The 16,772-nt window shown below is 48.1% G+C and overlaps 1 protein-coding gene and 1 long non-coding RNA gene across 2 annotated transcripts in view; one reads left to right on the top strand and one right to left on the bottom strand.

Moving 5' to 3' along the window:
• The window catches only part of TRIM14 (tripartite motif containing 14), a 33,503-nt gene extending 19,568 nt beyond the window's left edge, over nt 1-13,935 (top strand). Inside the window, exons 3-6 of the mRNA XM_028108824.2 lie at nt 1,842-2,075; nt 5,388-5,550; nt 7,328-7,420; nt 10,529-13,935. Of these exons, the coding sequence (XP_027964625.2) occupies nt 1,842-2,075; nt 5,388-5,550; nt 7,328-7,420; nt 10,529-11,064 (1,026 nt within the window). The 3' untranslated portion in view covers nt 11,065-13,935. The remainder of the gene's footprint in view (nt 1-1,841; nt 2,076-5,387; nt 5,551-7,327; nt 7,421-10,528) is intronic.
• On the bottom strand, nt 7,532-16,544 carry LOC148162437 (uncharacterized). The gene is made up of 3 exons (XR_015766866.1): nt 16,045-16,544; nt 15,347-15,534; nt 7,532-7,669 (listed from the first exon to the last, which is right to left on the bottom strand). It is a non-coding gene; the product is annotated as an uncharacterized LOC148162437 (long non-coding RNA).
• Nucleotides 16,545-16,772: the final 228 nt, after the last annotated feature.

Genomic DNA, 16,772 nt, shown 5'->3' with positions numbered 1-16,772 from the left:
AGTTTGTAGGTGTTCAGAATGGTTTGATCCGTATCCAGCTGAATTCCTGGGACCAGACGAAATCCAGGTCTCCTACTCCTCTGCCATCTTGCTCCTCCTCCTCTGAGATCAATTCTTATAAGAGGAATTGCTACATCGAAGGATGGCTGCGTTTAAAATTTTTATATCATCACATTGTCCCCTAAAAACAGTGCCAAGAGACACTGTCACCCACAGGGTAGGTAAGTGCCTACTCCACACATCACTCGAGGCTCTGCTATTATCTTCCAGGCTGATGGCCAGAAGGTATTTTCTGGTATATCGCTTACTTCCTTGACTGTTTGAGAGGCTGGGTACCCCTTCATCCAGCTATTGGCACTTACATGCATTTGGTCCATTTTAAATCAAATGATTTCTTCTTTTTACTGTACGTAATGGATGATAAGCCTGTGTAGTTTGTTACCTGTCATGGAACCGTTGTCTACAGAACCTTTCCTCTTAGGAAGAGTTTCATCTTTTATCTGATCAAACCCACTATGGCTACGTTTTAGCTGAGTTTTAGGTTCCTCTTGCAAAGGTCTCAAATTTTTAGAATAAAATTGTTTTGTATTTCATTCTGATAGATGGCTTTAAATGTGTAGTGCTTTAATCTATGTGGAATTTTTTTGTTTGTTTACCTTTTGTTGTAGAAAACCTCAAGCATACCCATTTATTTAGAAGCAAATACCACACATGCCATTTTATCTGTAAAAGTTTAAGGTGTTATTTCCACAAGATGATGCTTTTTTTTTTTTACATGCACAACCATGTTATCATCATCACACCTGTGAAAATTCACAACAGTTGCCTTATATCATCCAGTATCCAACCAGTGGTCACATTCCCAACTGCGTTACGTCATGTTTTGTTAGAATTAGAAGTGAGATAAAGTTTTTAAAATGCATTTGGTTGGCGTATTTCTCAAGTTGATGGCTGTCATGTTCCTCTGTTCTCTGTACATCCTCTAAATTGGCTCTCTAAGGTAAATTTAGAGTTATCAGATACAGAGTCTCATTTTTTTGGCAAGACTACTACTTTGGCAAGGTGGGGTTCTGTTTGCATTTATTTTTATATATGGTATAAGATGAGGATCTAACAAAATATTTTTTCAAATACATGGTTAATTGCATGCTGTACCAATACCATTTATGGAATAGTTCACTCTTTCCTCCCAGTAATTTGAAATGCCACCATTCTCTCTCTCTTTCTCTCTCACACACACACACACAGTTCATTTCTGAACTCTTGTGCTCTTGATCGTTGTCTATGCCTAAGCCATAGGATTTTAAATCCTGTAGCTTGACGGTTTGTTTTCATATTTAATAAGGCAGCTCATCCTTCATTGATCTTTTTAAAGCAATTTTTGGCTTTTCTTGTGCTTATTCTCTGCCATCATAATTTACCATTTGTTTAATCCATATGTTAAGACTGGGATTCAATGACTTTGTAGACTCTAATGAATCTTTCTAGCCAGGAATATGGTCTTTTCTTCTACACATTCAGAGGTTTGGGTTTGTTTTTTTTTTTTTTTAAATGTCTCTTAGTGCAGTTTTATGCTTTTCTTTATGTAGTTCATTACAATTTTTGTTAGGTTTATTTTTTGGTATCTTGCTATTTTTTTCCCACTATCTTTATTTCTCCATGCATTTTCCAATTGGTTATAGGTGGTACTTGGGAAAGCTGGAGTTTTTACAAGCTGATCTTACACTTGCCCGGCCACCTTGCTGAGCTCACTTTTTAGAGGTTGTAATAATTTGTTTCATGTTGATTATTCCGGATTTCCTGGTTGGCAGTGATATCATCTGCAACTGGTTTCTTTTCAGGCTCATGCAGAGTCAAGTAAAACCTGGCTGACGGGAAAATTCACTGAACTCAGACTACTACTTGATGAAGAGGAAATGCTGGCCAAGAAATTCATTGATAAAAACACACAGCTAACCCTCCAGGCGTACAGGGAGCAAATCGAATCTTGCAAAGAGCAAATAGATGGCATGCATAGTCTCTCCAACAGGGTCTGGAGTATCAGCCAGGAGCCCGATCCCATACTGCTGCTGCAGGTAATGCTGGGCTCCTGTCCTCACAGCGGACCCCTGCTCTCCACTCTCCCCCGCCCCCGGCATTTCATCTCAGTTACTGTGGCACTGAACACAGGGTTTATGCACTGAGTGAATACACAGAGAATTGCCTTGTCAGCATGCAGGCTTTCTTGCCCCCACACAAGTGGTAAGGAAATAGGCATTGTTAGCAAGAGCATATACATCTTAAGACTAATGACATAAAATTAACAGCCACCATTTTGGGCGGGGGGAGGGGGGGGCTCTATGTTCCAAGCACTTTATGCTCTCATATTTACTAAAACTCTGCAAAGTGGATGTTCTCACGCCATTTTATGAATGAGCAGTTGAGGCGCAGGGAGGGTGAAGTGACTCGTCCGAGGTCACAAAGCTAATAGGCAGCAGAGCTGTGATCAGAACCCAGGTCGGCCTGACTCCAGAGCCACCGGCACAGCTGCCCGGCCCTCTGCCTGGGCACTCTTACTTGAGACCCCCTCCTGGAAAGGCAGGGGTCCTTCCAGCTACCGAGCAGGCTCCAAGAGGTGACTCACACTTTGCTCAAAGGGGAGAGAAGGATGGTACTCTTTGGCCACTGGGCTCTGTTGGAGGCTATCACCTTATACCGAGGGAGCATCTAGGAAATAGCCCCTGTGATTCATTACTATATTAGTGAACACATGTTGTTGAGAGTGGTGTTCCTGTTCCCAAGTAACCACAGGAGAAACTCCCCTCTCGTGCTGATCCTCCTGCCTGGCCCCCTGTGCACTGGGATGGCTTTCCTACTCACATAACCCTCCCGTTTCCTTCTTCGCCCTGGATTCTGGCAACCTAAGAGCTACATAGGTTTCAAATGGCTTGGCAGGGACTTGGCGGCTTACACTTTGTTCCTCCTCTCACTCTGGCTTCCCGCTTACTTTCTTATCCTGGTGTTCTCTTGGCTTAAGTTTTCTCGCTATAGAGGAAAATCTTGCTGTGTTAGATAACCTTTGTAAGATGCTTTACAGGCTTGTGGGACAACTAAATAAAGGTGTCACTGAGTCTAATCACAGATTAGGCTTTGGCTGGAAAATAAGACCGACAAATAAATCAGGCAGTACCAAACCAGTTAAGCCAGTCCGCGGCAAATATTTCTAGGCTTGTGTGTGTATGTGGCCTTAGTCAGTTCAGCCTGTGTGTCTCATTGTTAGCTAACAAAAGAATACATCTAACAAACGATACCAGGTGAGGTGCCTTCCTAGGCACATTGGATATTATACTTTGAGAGGAGCAAGGTGCACAGAGGGGTACATTTGTTTGTTTCTTTAAAAATAATGGTACTGGGTAGGGATATCTAATACAAAGGGATGCTTCCACGGAGAAAAATGTTTTTCTTGTATCATAGATACAGTTTCAGGGCTTTATCATCTTTTTTCTTTATTCTTTGGTGCCAGAGCTACTGATGTTCATCATTCATCATTCCTCCCCCTTTTTTTTTTTTTAAGATTTTGGGTACGCCTGGGTGGCTTAGTCGTTTAAGCGTCTGCCTTCGGCTCAGGTCATGATCCCAGGGTCCTGGGATCGAGCCCCGCATCGGGCTCCCTGCTCGGCGGAGAGCCTGCTTCTCTCTCTCCCACTCCCCCTGCTTGTGCTCTCTCTCTCTCTCTCTGACAAATAAAATCTTTAAAAAAAAAAAGATTTTATTTATTTTGACAGAGAGAGAGAGATAGCGAGAGAGGGATGCGGGGCTCAATCCCAGGACCCTGGGATCATGACCTGAGCCGAAGGCAGCCACTTAATGACTGAGCCACCCAGGTGCCCCATCATTCCTCCCTATTTGCTCACTCATGTATTCTTCAAATAATACTGAGCAACTTGTTCGTGCCAGGCTCCTGTTTGACACTGAGAGCTTGAGGGTGGGGGGACATGCTCAGAAATAGTTATTTACAACACAGCCCAAGTGAGCCAGCAGAAGTATATCTACAAAGTGTTCAGTTCTGCATGGCTGGGGTGGGTCAGAAAAGACTTCTAAGGGGAGGTGACCGTGGAGCTGGGTGTGGGAGCATGAGGAGCTCACCAGGGATATACAGAGGGACAGAGCAGAGAGGACATCCCAGGCAGAAAGGAATCATGTGCACATGAGGGCCTGGCAGGCTGGAGAACCGCTAGGGTTTAGCCTGGCTGGAGGCAGGGCAGGGGTACAAGGGAGGAGGGTACATCTCTGTTGGGAGATGCAGCTGGATCCGGAAACCAGGGCTAGTTAGTGGAGGGCCATATATGCCTGGCCATGGGTTTAGACTGTCCTGTAAAGATTTGGGAGCCAGGGGAGCGTTTTGAATTGGGGAACAACCTGGTCGGTGTAATGCTTTTGGAAGGTCACTTTGGTGACAGAGAGGATGATGGACTGCGGGGGCCAGGGCCAGCGGACAGGCATCAGGATGAGGAGAGGCAGGCAGGTTTGAGATGCAGCAGGATTGGTGAGTGGAAGTAGGGGGGATCCAAGATGATGCCCAGTTTCTGGCTTGAAATATGGGTGGCTAGGGAGCTGTTCCCTGAGTTGGCAAAGGTGAGAAACAGGTGTGCTCAAGTTCATTCCTTATTCTATTACGAACATTTACTGAGAACCCCCTGCTGCCCCCGAGAACTACGAGCCCCTGTCACTGCCTCACCGTCACTCCCACACCCAGGCCTCAGATTGGAGGAGCCTGGTCACATGCCTGCACCTCGGTGCAAAGGAGGCTGGGAGAGTGAGTTTTCTAGCTTCTACTTAGCAAAGCCACACTTAACCCAGGAAGGCTATTTAAAGGGGGAGGTCCAGGCAGTAAACAGGACAGGTCCTCACGGTGGCGGGCATGTTCCCTCAGTCGGCATTCCAGCTGAATTTCCAGGGTCTTTGACTTCCCTCCTGGAACGTGTTTCCTGCTCTCTCCTTTGGACATGCCCAGAGGGCTCTTTCCCCAGGAAAACTGGCCCATCATTCCTTTCGTCCCCCCGTACATCAGGCAGAGCCCTGTGGCAGTGTCTGGAAAGCTTCAGGGCCCCATGCAAGGTGGTGAGCAACTTAAGGGCAGGTGCAGTCAGCCAGCCTCCTTCCTTCCTCTGCCCTTCATGCCTTGAGTTAGAGCGCCAGGAACATGGAAGGAAGGGAGGGAGGGAGAAGTCAACAGTGCAGTCTCGCCAGAGCTGTTTCCGGGAGCACAGCCTGGGCTGCTCCCAGGTGCGGGGGCGGGATGGGGGCCACCCTTGCTGGCCCCGGTTTGGTCCAGGGTGCAGCGGGTGGAGCCTGGGACAGCATCCGCCGCTCCCGGAGCCACCCTGACCCCCCGCACACCCTCGCAGGCGTACAGGGCCGTGGACCAGGAGATGCAGCAGCAGATGAGCCTGGGAGACCTGTGCTACCCAGAGCCCCTCTCGTTCGAGCCTGTCAAGAGCTTCTTTAAGGGCCTCGTGGACGCCATGCAGAGCATGTTACAGACGCCACTGGACGTTCGCCTTAAGGAGAGTAAGTTGCTGCGGGACCAACCTTGTGTCCCTAACTCCCCTAGGACCCTTTAACCCAGAGACGACTGCGAAGACCTAAATCCTGTCCCTTCCACACAAAGGCCCATGGCTGGGTGGTAGAGGACTCCTGGGCCTAGGCCCTACCCACCCTTCAAACTTCACTTCCTTCCTCTTCTGAGACCCTGTCCTGCCTCTTGCAACCATCCTGCTCTGCTTCTGCCCCTAAGTTGCTCCCAGGACTCTGCTGCACCTTATCTTTGCCTGCTCTGGACTCCCAGCTGGAATAGCCAACTCCCCTCCTCCTCTCCCTCTGGCCAAGTCCCACCAAGACCCAGCGGTGCTCACCCCAGAAGCCTTTCCGCACCACCCTGGGCCGGCTGTGCTGGCCACTGCTTCTCCCCCCTCCACACCCTGCTGCATCTCCGGCCTGGGGCTGTCCCTGAGCTGGAGACAAGAGCCTCCCCCTGCCTGTCGTAAATGCCCAAAGGGTAAGAACCACTTTGAGCCCTGCTCCGAGGTCCCTGCAGGGCCTAGCACGAAGCAGGCGCTCAGAAATACCTTTCTTCCTTCATTCATCTCCGCTCTTATGATTCCTCCAGAACACTTACTGAGCCCCTCTTCTCTGTTAGGCACGGCAGGGCACAAAAACAAAGGTCTTGCCTTTGTGGTGCTTCGTGTTCTGGGAGCAAGACAGTAAGAGAGTATGTCAACAGTAAGTGCTCTGGAGAAAAATACAGCAGGGTGAGAATTCAGGGTGACCAGGAGGAGGAGCTGGATTTTTTATGGGGCTGTGGAGACGGCATCTCTGAGAAGGGGACATGCATCTTCCCCGCAGTCCGCTGCTGCTTGACTCCAGTCCGCTGCCAGTAAACACTTGGGCCCTGGCTTGTCTGCCACTGCAGCAGTTCCTCCCGCGGCCCCTCTGCCGTCCATCCTGCCCCGCTTCGGGCCTGAGCCTCCAAGCAGGACCTCTGCCTCCACGCTCACCCTGCCCCATCCACTCGCCACCACAGGGAGCTTTGAAAGTTCTGCTCGTGTCTGCCTTCATGCAGACACCTTCCGTGGCTCCCCAGTTTAGGTGCCACTATGAGCACCTGCCCTTAATGCCTGTGCTCCCGCTCATACCCTCTTGCTGGGAAAGCCTTCCATCTTTCTCTGAATGTCCAAATCTTCTCTGTCCTTCAAGGGCTAGCTGAGGCGCTTCCTCCTCTATGATGTCTGCCCTGATTCCTCTCTCTTCTCTGTGACCTGGCGCACTCCGTGCCTTGGCAGGTAGCTCAGGTGAGCTCACTTCTCACCTTCTTTACCTGATGGAGCTGTGGAAGACAGGGACCATGGCTTGGGTTTCCCCTCAACTCCCTTGCACTGGAATGAGACCTGACATGACCTTTTCGGATGACCTAATTTCTCGTTTTCCATTTTACCCCGGAATCTGTATGTCTGCCAGGCGGTGGCCCCCCATGCTTGACTGTTGAATACATCGTTGATTCTCCTGGTCCTCCTTGAGCCTGCTGTCCTGTCCCTGGGTTCAGGGCTCGCTCATACTGGCCTGAATTCACTTCCCACCCTCCGAAGTACACTTCTCCTTAGACCCGAGTATCGTCCTAGAGTATTCCTGTCTGTCTTGAATTCCTGAATTTGCATTTACTGCTTAAATTTGCATGCACCTCTCGGGGAGAGATGATGCGAATCTCCAGTTTTGTAATATTTTTAGTATGTTTTGTAACTTGCTGTGCTTGCATGAGCGCCAGGCACTCATTTCTCACAATCTTTTACAGACACGAACTGCCAGCTCTCGGGCTCCACGAGCACCAAGCTAGCTTCCCTGTTGAAAACAAGCCCTTCACCAGAGCGATCACTCTTCTTAAAATGTAAGCCCCAGGGAGCGGGGAGCAAAGGGAGGGTGGAGAGGGCCGGGTGCGTGGGTAAGGGGGGGCGGGTCACAGAAATGGAGGTCACCCCCTTTTCTTAACACACCCAACTTGGGTTTTTTCAACCTTTATTGCTAGTTTTTAAATAACAGAAATAAGGAGCACCTGGCTGGCTCAGCTGGTAGAGCATGTGACTCTTGATCTCAGGGTCGTGAGTTTGAGCCTCATGTTGGGTGTAGAGATTATTACCTAAAAGTAGTAATAATAAAAAATCTTAAATACAGAAATAATACATGTTCATTGTAGAAAAACTAGGAAACAAAAACAAAAATTTTTTAAAGAAAATCACTTTCCCATAGATAACTACTATTATTGTTTGCCCTGTTAGCTTTCTTTGGTTTCTCTATACATACAAGGATATATTTAATATATATATTTTTTACAAACATGGTGTCATACTATACATGCTGTTTTGTAACCTGTTTTTATTTAGTGATATATTGTGAAAAGCTTTGTTCCCTTAAAAAATTACACAGGTAATGGATGCTTCTTACAGAAAATTAGAAATTAGATATAAAAAAAACCCAAAGAAAAAGGCTATTAATATTTTGGCATACATTCTTTCAGACATTTTAAAAACATATATGTGTACAGATTTTTAAAAGTGGGATTGCATATTCTTTTGTAAATTTTTTATTTAACAGTATACCTTGAACAATTTATTTGAATAGATTTAAATATTATCATTATTTTTAAAGGATGCATGGTATCCATTGATTGAATAGGCCACATTTAACCAGTCTCATAATGCTGGGCATTTAGGCTGCTTTACATTTCCATTTCTGTAAACAATGCTGCAATAAATGTCCATTCTTGTACATATTTGCTGAATAAGTGAATGGATATACCTTAGCTCATTTTTAAATTATTTTATAGGAGTAATTTTTCAAAGTGGAATTACTGGGCATGTGCCTTTTAAAGTAAACCTGGAAATATAAAATACATAAAAGTACAGAATCAAAGGGGTGCTGCTCATTTTTTTAAAGATTTTATCTTTTTAGAAAGAGAGTGAGAGCAGAGGCGGGGAGGGGGAGCAGCAGAGGGGAAGGGAGAGGAAGAGGGAGGGAATCTCCAGCAGACTCTGCACCAAGCATAGAGCCCAGTGCAGGGATCGATCTCAATGACCCTGAGATCATGGCCTGAGCCAAAACCAAGAGTTGGATGCTTAACCAACTGAGCCACTCAGGCGCCCCATTTTTTTAAAGTGAATACAGTCTATAACCTCCTCCAGACCAAGAAATGGAAATTTCCAGCTCCCCAGAAGCCTTCCTCATTCAGCCTCCTATTCACTACTCCCCCAAGGGTAACTGCTGTCCTGATTTCTGACACTGTAGATTAGTTTTGCCTGTCTTTGGCCTTTACATGACTAGCTCATTCAGATTGTACTTTTTTGTGTTTTGCTTCTGTCACTTAACATAATATTTGGGACACTTATCCATATTATTGTGCATAGAAGTAGTTTGTTTTCACTGCTGTATATAGTATCCCATTGTATGAATATAGCACACGTTATACTATTGAAGGACATTTTGGATTGTTTCCGGTTTGGCCTGTAGTGAATGATGTTGCTATGAACATTCCTATGCATGTCTTTTTGATGCACATATGCATGCACTTCTGTTGAGTATTTACCCAGAAGTGGGAGAAAAGGATGCCTACCATAACCCCATTTCTGGATGTCCTATACAGTGCCTTGAGGTAAGAAAAAGAAATGAAAGCTGTAAGGATGAGAAAAGGGGGGGCAATAAACAATTAGAAAATGAAGTTTTAAAAACATTATTTTCAGTGACATTTTAAAAAAATCAGGAATAAATCTCAACAAAAGATGTGCAAAACCTTGCTACAGGAAACTCCACAAACGATTCTACAGTATCGACTAAAGCAGAACATCCATATCCCCTACCATCTAGACTTTGCTTTTCGTGCCTACAGATGTGGTTTAATGCAGTAAGAACAATTATTGGGAGTTAAGTCAGCACCACATTTCTGGGATACAAGTTGGCAATATTTACCAAAGGCCTTGAAAGCAAAATTATCCATCTTGATCCAGCAATTCCTCTTTCAGGAATGTATCCTCAAGCAGTAATCAGATGCATAAAGAGGTAATTATATTTGTGTTTTCAAGAGCTTTTTTAAAGCCTAAATAAATACTGGATGCCTGGGTGGCTCAGTTGGTTAAGCGTCTGCCCTTGGCTCAGGTCATGATCCCAGGGTCCTGGGGTCAAGCCCCACTTAGGGCTTCTCTGCTCAGCGGGGAGCCTGCTTCTCCCTCTGCCTGCCACTTCCCCTGATTGTGCTCTGACAAATAGATGAATACAATCTTTTAAAAAAAATAAAGCCTAAATATTGAGAAGGGGGAGAGACAGGTTAAAGTATAATACACCCAACACATCAAAATCTTAGGGTTGGGTGCCTGGGTGGCTCAGTTGGTTGAGCGACTGCCTTCGGCTTGGGTCATGATCCCGGAGTCCTGGGGTCGAGTCCCACATCGGACTCCCTGCTCAGCAAGGAGTCTGCTTCTCCCTCTGACCCTACCCCCCTCATGCTCTCTTTCTCTCTCTCTCAAAAAAAAAAAAAAAAAAATCTTAGGGTCACCATTAAAATGCTCTGATAAAAGAATATTATTTGATAGGGGAAAATGTTCGTAAATACATCAACAAATTTTAAAAACCAGATTACCCAAAAGCGTGTATGGCATGATACCAATAAGAAAAACTATAAAGTGGCAAGATAAAAACTGGAAGAGTATACACCCAAGCCTTAATAGCGACAGGATTAATTTTTTTAGAAATTGGCAACAAATTCCATGGCACAAAATTCAGGGAAATTTTCACTCCTTCCCATGTCCCACTGCCACCTCCTCGGAGGTAATCAGGGTTAAAGGGTGGCGTTTCGTTTATCCACTGGCGACTCCGGGTGTCTGCTTCCTACGGTGAAGTTGTGGGGACGTGGTCGGGGGGCGGGCTGGGCGGGGACAGGAGCCCCGACCGGTTCCGGGGCGCCCCGCTGGCCCCGCCCACCAGGTGTGCCCCCCCCCCCCCCCCGTAGATGCACGCACACCCACCCTGGAGCCAGACACGATGCACGCGCGCCTGCGCCTCTCTGCGGACCGCCTGACTGTGCGCTGCGGCCTCATGGGCCGCCTGGGACCCACACCCGCGCTGCGCTTTGACAAGCTGTGGCAGGTGCTGGGTCGCGACTGCTACGCCGCCGGCCGCCACTACTGGGAAGTGGACGTGCAGGAGGCAGGCGTCGGCTGGTGGGTGGGCGCCGCCTACGCGTCCCTGCGGCGCTGCGGGGCCTCAGCCGCCGCCCGCCTCGGCTGCAACCGTCAGTCCTGGTGCCTCAAGCGCTACGACCTGGAGTACTGGGCCTTCCACGACGGCCAGCGCAGCCGCCTGCGGCCCCGTGACGACCCCGACCGTCTCGGGGTCTTCTTGGATTATGAGGCCGGCGTCCTCTCCTTCTACAACGTGTCGGGCGGCATGAACCACCTGCACACCTTCCGGGCCGCTTTCCAGGAGCCGCTCTACCCGGCCCTGCGGCTCTGGGAAGGGGCCATCAGCATCTCCCGGCTGCCCTAGGGGCCGAGACCGGAGTGACCGCCCTAGGCCTTCCACTGCTCTGGTCTCACCCGACCCGATGTGGCTGGGCTACTGCCAGCTCCCAAGCACCCCCATCTCCCCCACTAGTCCTGCCCGGTGCTTTGAAAGGGCTCCTCTCTTTGGCTAGTTTCAAACATGCCCTAAACACAGGTCCTCTACCGGGTCTCAGTGTCACTACACTGCTTTTAGTCCAGGTGCTACCCACAAGTGAACCCTGAGCATCCTGACCATGTCAGAATAGGTTATCCTCAGCCTCAGGTCTCTCCCTCCTAGAGCAGTCTGCAATGCCTGGCACTTAGTGGGCACACAATAAATATGAGAGTCATCCAGCCCTTTCCCCCTAAGGTCCCTTTGACCTGCCTCCTCCTCTCCACTCTGCTCCAGCTTGTCCATGTCGCTTTTCAAAGCAGCCACAAGAGCATCTTAACACCTCGGGGCCTGAACCCTCTCCCATTCTCATCCTCCACTGTACGGCCAGATTGCTGTGCCTAAAACCTCATTTAACCTCTTAGAACTACCAAGAGGTTCCCAAGGACCTCAGGGAGAAAAAAGCTGGCACTTTACCTTAGCATTCAAGGCTTTTCTAGTCTGCCCCCAAACTCCTTATGCTCATCTAGCTTCTGCTCTTTTCAGACACCCTCCAATGAGAGCTTTCAGCACCTTTGCCCGTGCCTGTCTCAGCCTTCCCCTGGCCTAACTGCCCCAGGAAGTCTTCCCAAGCCACAAGAACCTCTTACTAGGAGAGCCACACGTCTAGGACCTTGCTTTCCAACTAGGTTGGAAGCTTTCCAAGGGCAGCTATGTCCTATACCCTCCCCACCCTGCAGAGGTCAGGATGTCCCTTTCCCTCCCAGACAATGACCAGCAGCCAGCTATCATTGAATCAAAGAAGAGCTGAGCTGAGAAGTCCTCCTGAATCACCCAGCCTAACCTCACTGTACATTTGGGGAGACTAAGGTCCTAAAAGAAAGTTCCTTAAAGTTGGGCCACGCCCCAGCCCCAAGGCAAGTGTTTTACTTGCCCCATGTCCCAGCTCTTCAGGCCCAGCTTTCAATGTGGGAGATTTTACTGCTTATTCATTCCTCAAGGGATGTTGGGAAGAAACCAGCAGGCGACTGTTGCTTAGCAACCACAGGCAGTTTTCCCAACTGTCTTGGAACTAAGAGAGGAGGAGCTAAGAGTAAGGTCTGGATGGCCCAGAGAACCCCATTTTCCATTAAGAAGTGACAAATAGAGAAGGCCAAACCAGGAGGACCTCACAGTCCAGCTCCTCTAGCAGAAGGGGAAGGCCTCTTCTGGGTCTGTGCCTCAGTTCTGAAGATTTAGCATCATTATTTGTCAAATTCCCTTGATGGCTTTGAAATCATAATGTGTTAAATTATCTTCTTAGGTGGTTGGCAAGAAGGCAGTGGTAGGGGAAGAAGATGCAAAGCTGAAACCCACTTATGGTTTCAGGGCATTCATTAATTTGAAGCACATAAAAATGCCAATTTCTAAGTTTTCTGACCTAAAAATGCCACTTTCATACAGGGCAATGTAATACAAGTGTAAATCAAGGCAGAAGGAACCTTAAAGAGTGCCTTTGGTTGTAACCAAATCACTTAAAACTCTAGCTGGATAGACAGCATAGTGTCTAAGCACACTGCTCCGGGAATCCTGAAAAAAGGGGAATTCTACCGGCGATGACCCAGAGCTGAATTCTGACAGGGCGTTCCCGACAGAAGAAGATGGATGTGCCTGACCCTACATCTCTGTTTATCCCTGCAAACAAAGACTTATTTCCAGACCCGTGGCGGTCGGGGCCAAGTAATAAGAGCACCTGCTATTTTGTCAGGCACTGTTCTAATGCTTTACAACTATTAACTCATTTGCTCCTGACATCATCCCTAGGAGGTAGAAAGTTACCCCAGTTCTACATAGGGCAAAACTGAGATCCAGAATGAGTAACTTGCTCAAGGTCACAGAGCCAGTGGTGAAGTTGGGGTTGTGCTCACGTCCACCAGGCCGTACTGTTCAGGCGAACACAGCTGGTCTCTGGCTGGTGCCTGCTCGCTCCTGTTTTGCCTATGATGCTTCACTTTGGCCTACTGAGTCTACCTTTGGGTAACTTTCCTTGGGCTGAGATGAGGTTCTGCACCCAGAAGAGGAACTTGAGTTTGGAGTTCACATATCAGAGACAGCTGAACTATACAGGAAAAAAACCGGCTTTGATCCAATGCCTACTCTGTATCAAGACCTGTGCTAGCTGGAAAACGGCAGTTTCGGTACACGGTCATGTGACCTCAGGCTAGTCATTTCACTTCTCAGTCATCTGTAAAATGGGGGTAAATGACCCTGCCTACTAGTGCTGGCAGGCTCAAATGAGCCATTGGTTATGAACTTGCTTTAAAAACCATACAGTACTGGGTGGCTCAGTTGTTAAGCATCTGCCTTTGGCTCAGGTTATGATCCCGGGGTGCTGGGATCGAGCCCCATATCAGGCTCCCTGCTCCGCGGGAAGCCTGCTTCTCCCTCTCCCACTCCCTGTGCTTGTTTTCCCTGTCTCTCTGTCAAAAAATAAATAAAATCTTTAAAGAAAGAAATAAAAAATAAAAACCATACGGTACTGTACCATGCTAGGACCCATCAGCATCCCCAGCAGACATCCTGCAGTAGCAGGAATCTCCTTCAATATTCTCAGTACAGGACTAAAGTTTCTTTGGGGTCCATGACTATAAAATCACTTACTTAATTCTCCTTCAGATTTATATTTACAGAAATTTCTTAATACAGCAAACTGCTTAGATATTTTTTAAATACCATTAATTTTATAAACTGTGGTTTTAATAAATATGAATATATCCCTTGTAACCATGTTCTTCATTGGGAGTTCATGTTGCTTCAAGTACACGGCACCTAGGCCTGGACAGGACCTCACTCACCTCACGTCCCCTCCACAATTTTCCTGTGGCAGTCAGTTGGTCCCAGGTTGAAAAGTGCCAGTGATGGGGAGTTCACTACGTATGAATATAACTAAGTGCTTGCCTACGTACAAACAGGCACTACCTTCTAGCTGTTCCTATCCAAGACAAATACTACGTAGCTTTTGGCATCTTTGTGATCATCCTTTAGCAACATGGAAGCCATCTGTGGTCACTTACTGATTCTTAAGAGATTCCAGGACCCTTCCTTGCCTATTGCATCTCTTCTGTTTCTGCAATTCCAGTTTGTCAGGGAGCAGGAGATTGGGATGTCAGCCTAGCAGAGGATACGCACACGCGGGCCTGCACAGCCTGGTCCTGGTGGGCAGGAGTCTGTACTATGAGGAGGGGACAGCCCGCCCAAGAAGCCAAGCTGCATGTGAGGTGAAGTTAGGGGTAAGCATGAGAGTGGGGGGCCAGATCTGAGTCCAGCATATCCCCAGAAGCCTTCCATGGTTCCCTCCCACAGAGAGAATAAAATCCAAACTCCGCAGGCTTTTAGGCCCTTGCTTCCTTCCTTTTTTTTTAAGACTTCCTTATGTTAAAGAGAGAGCACGAGCCCAGGGGTGGGGGTAGACAGAGGGAAAGGGAGAGAGGATCTCAAGTAGACTCCACACTGAGCGCAAAGCCTGACGGGGGGTTCAATCTCACAATCCCAAGATCATGACCTGAACCGAAATGAAGAGTCAGCTGCTTAACCAACTATGTCACCCAGGTGCCCCCCTTGCTTCCTTTCTGACCACCTTAAAAATCCTTTGTCCCCATGGAGCCACTCCCTGCCAAACCATCACCTGCATGTCCTTGGACACTTTGGCACTTCCCAAGCCTGTGCCTCAAGTGCCACCATGGGGCCTTCCCTGGCCGTGCCTCCTCTCCTATCCCTAGTCCCAGGATTCCCATCCATGGCTCCATGACCTTTAGAAAACATCTCAGCAGTTCACACATGTAGGGTACAGTTTGTAGAGATGCCTGCACCCAATAGGCCATGAACTCTCCAACGGTACCCGTCTGTGCATCTCCCACCTGGCAGGTGGTCAAGGATGTCCTCTATACCTGAGCTTCCCAACCAGAGTGGACTAAAGGTATGCTGGGATATCAATCCTTCCACCCTCAGGTCAGCCAAGTGCAGCACAAGGTAGCCAGCTCCTACTGGCTATGGGCACACTGAGTTTACCCACCCTTGTCATACACAGGTGATCGTTTTCAATCACACTTCAATTCTTAGCACATCAATTTGACGCATTCTCTTTTACACATGAGTACAGCCCAGGATTCCCTCCCCACTCCACCCAGAAACTTACAAATATCAGTGCCTCAGGGTGCCTGGATGGCGCACTTGGCTAAGCATCTGACTCTTGATTTCGGCTCAGGTCATCATCTCATGGTCGTGGGATTGAACCCCGTGTCGGGCTCTGCACTCAGCACGGTGTCTGCTTGAGATTTTCTCTCTCCCTCTGCCCCTCCCACTCATGCTATCTCTGAAATGAATCTTAAAAAAAAAAAAAAAAAATCAGTGCCTCTGCAGAAACTGCTTTGGGATCCACAGGGGAGGAAGGCGCTACACTCACAAGTAAAGAAACTTCAAAAGGCTAATTAATTCTATACATCTGAAAAGAGACTCAAGTATATGCTTTGAAACAAGGCATGATAGTGAACAAGGTCAGATAAATACGAATTCCTATAAATAGGCATCTGGAAGTATATCTGAGAAGAATCATTCATCTCAGTCTTGGTTCAGAAGAACGGAGGGGAGTCTGATACTGACTTTCTGTGAAAGGCTCACACTGCTCTTCCACAAAGGAAAACACTGCGGATCTTTCTTGTTAGCTGGGTTTGTAATTTCATTATGAGTAGGGAAGGGCTGTTTTCAGCATTACCACCACATTTAAAGGTCACCACCAGCTACAAATATACCAAGCCCTCACTCCCCGTGTCCCTTACACAGCCCTATTTCCCCCCATTGCACACACCACCTTCCAACTTACTGTGATTTACTTACTATGCTTCTGGTTTGCTGTTCCTCTGTCCCCGTCTGAGTGGAAGTTCCGTGAAGAGGAAACGTGGGCTGTTCACTGCTGTCTCCCAGTACCTGAAGTAGGGCCTGGCACACAGCAGGACCTCCATATTGTGGAAAGGAGGAATGAATGTCCTTTCTCTCTCTCCACTCATAGAGCTGTGCAGGCTTTCAGCGTCTCTCAGCCTGCAGGCTGCCTGGCCGATCCCTTCTCTGATGCCCAGTGACTGCTGTGCAGCTCCCGGGATACAGAGTCCCCGGGCAGGGAAGGAAAAAGGGCAGTGGAGAAGAGACAGGAAGTCTGGAGGGAAGGGACATTTCAGGTCATGTGGATTGGCTTTACAGGCAGGATGAATGGAGGCTTAAAGAAGAGGCCCTTGTACAGCCAGCTCTCTCTCTCTCTCTCTCTCTCTCTCACACACACACCTCTGTGTACCCACACAGCAACCGAACACCCCTTCTGGGCCAGCCAGCCCGAAGCAGCCAGCTCTCTCTCTCTCTCTCTCTCTCTCTCACACACACCTCTGTGTACCCACACAGCAACCGAACACCCCTTCTGGGCCAGCCAGCCCGAAGCAGAGACTGACGTGTTTGCTCTTTGTATCCCTCCTATGGGCTTGCCAGTGCCTGGCCCAAAAATGCGTATCTCGGGAGGAGCAGCAGATGAAGGCCAGGTTTCTAGAGACCACCACTCCTATCCCACCTCACCCGAC

This window comes from Eumetopias jubatus, unplaced genomic scaffold, assembly GCF_037043125.1.
Source record: "Eumetopias jubatus isolate StellerSeaLion01/CBP00866 unplaced genomic scaffold, mEumJub1_p1.0 scaffold_15, whole genome shotgun sequence".
Lineage (NCBI taxonomy): Eukaryota > Metazoa > Chordata > Mammalia > Carnivora > Otariidae > Eumetopias > Eumetopias jubatus.
Note: the sequence above shows the minus strand (reverse complement) of the source record. Positions and strands in the feature narration are given on the sequence as shown.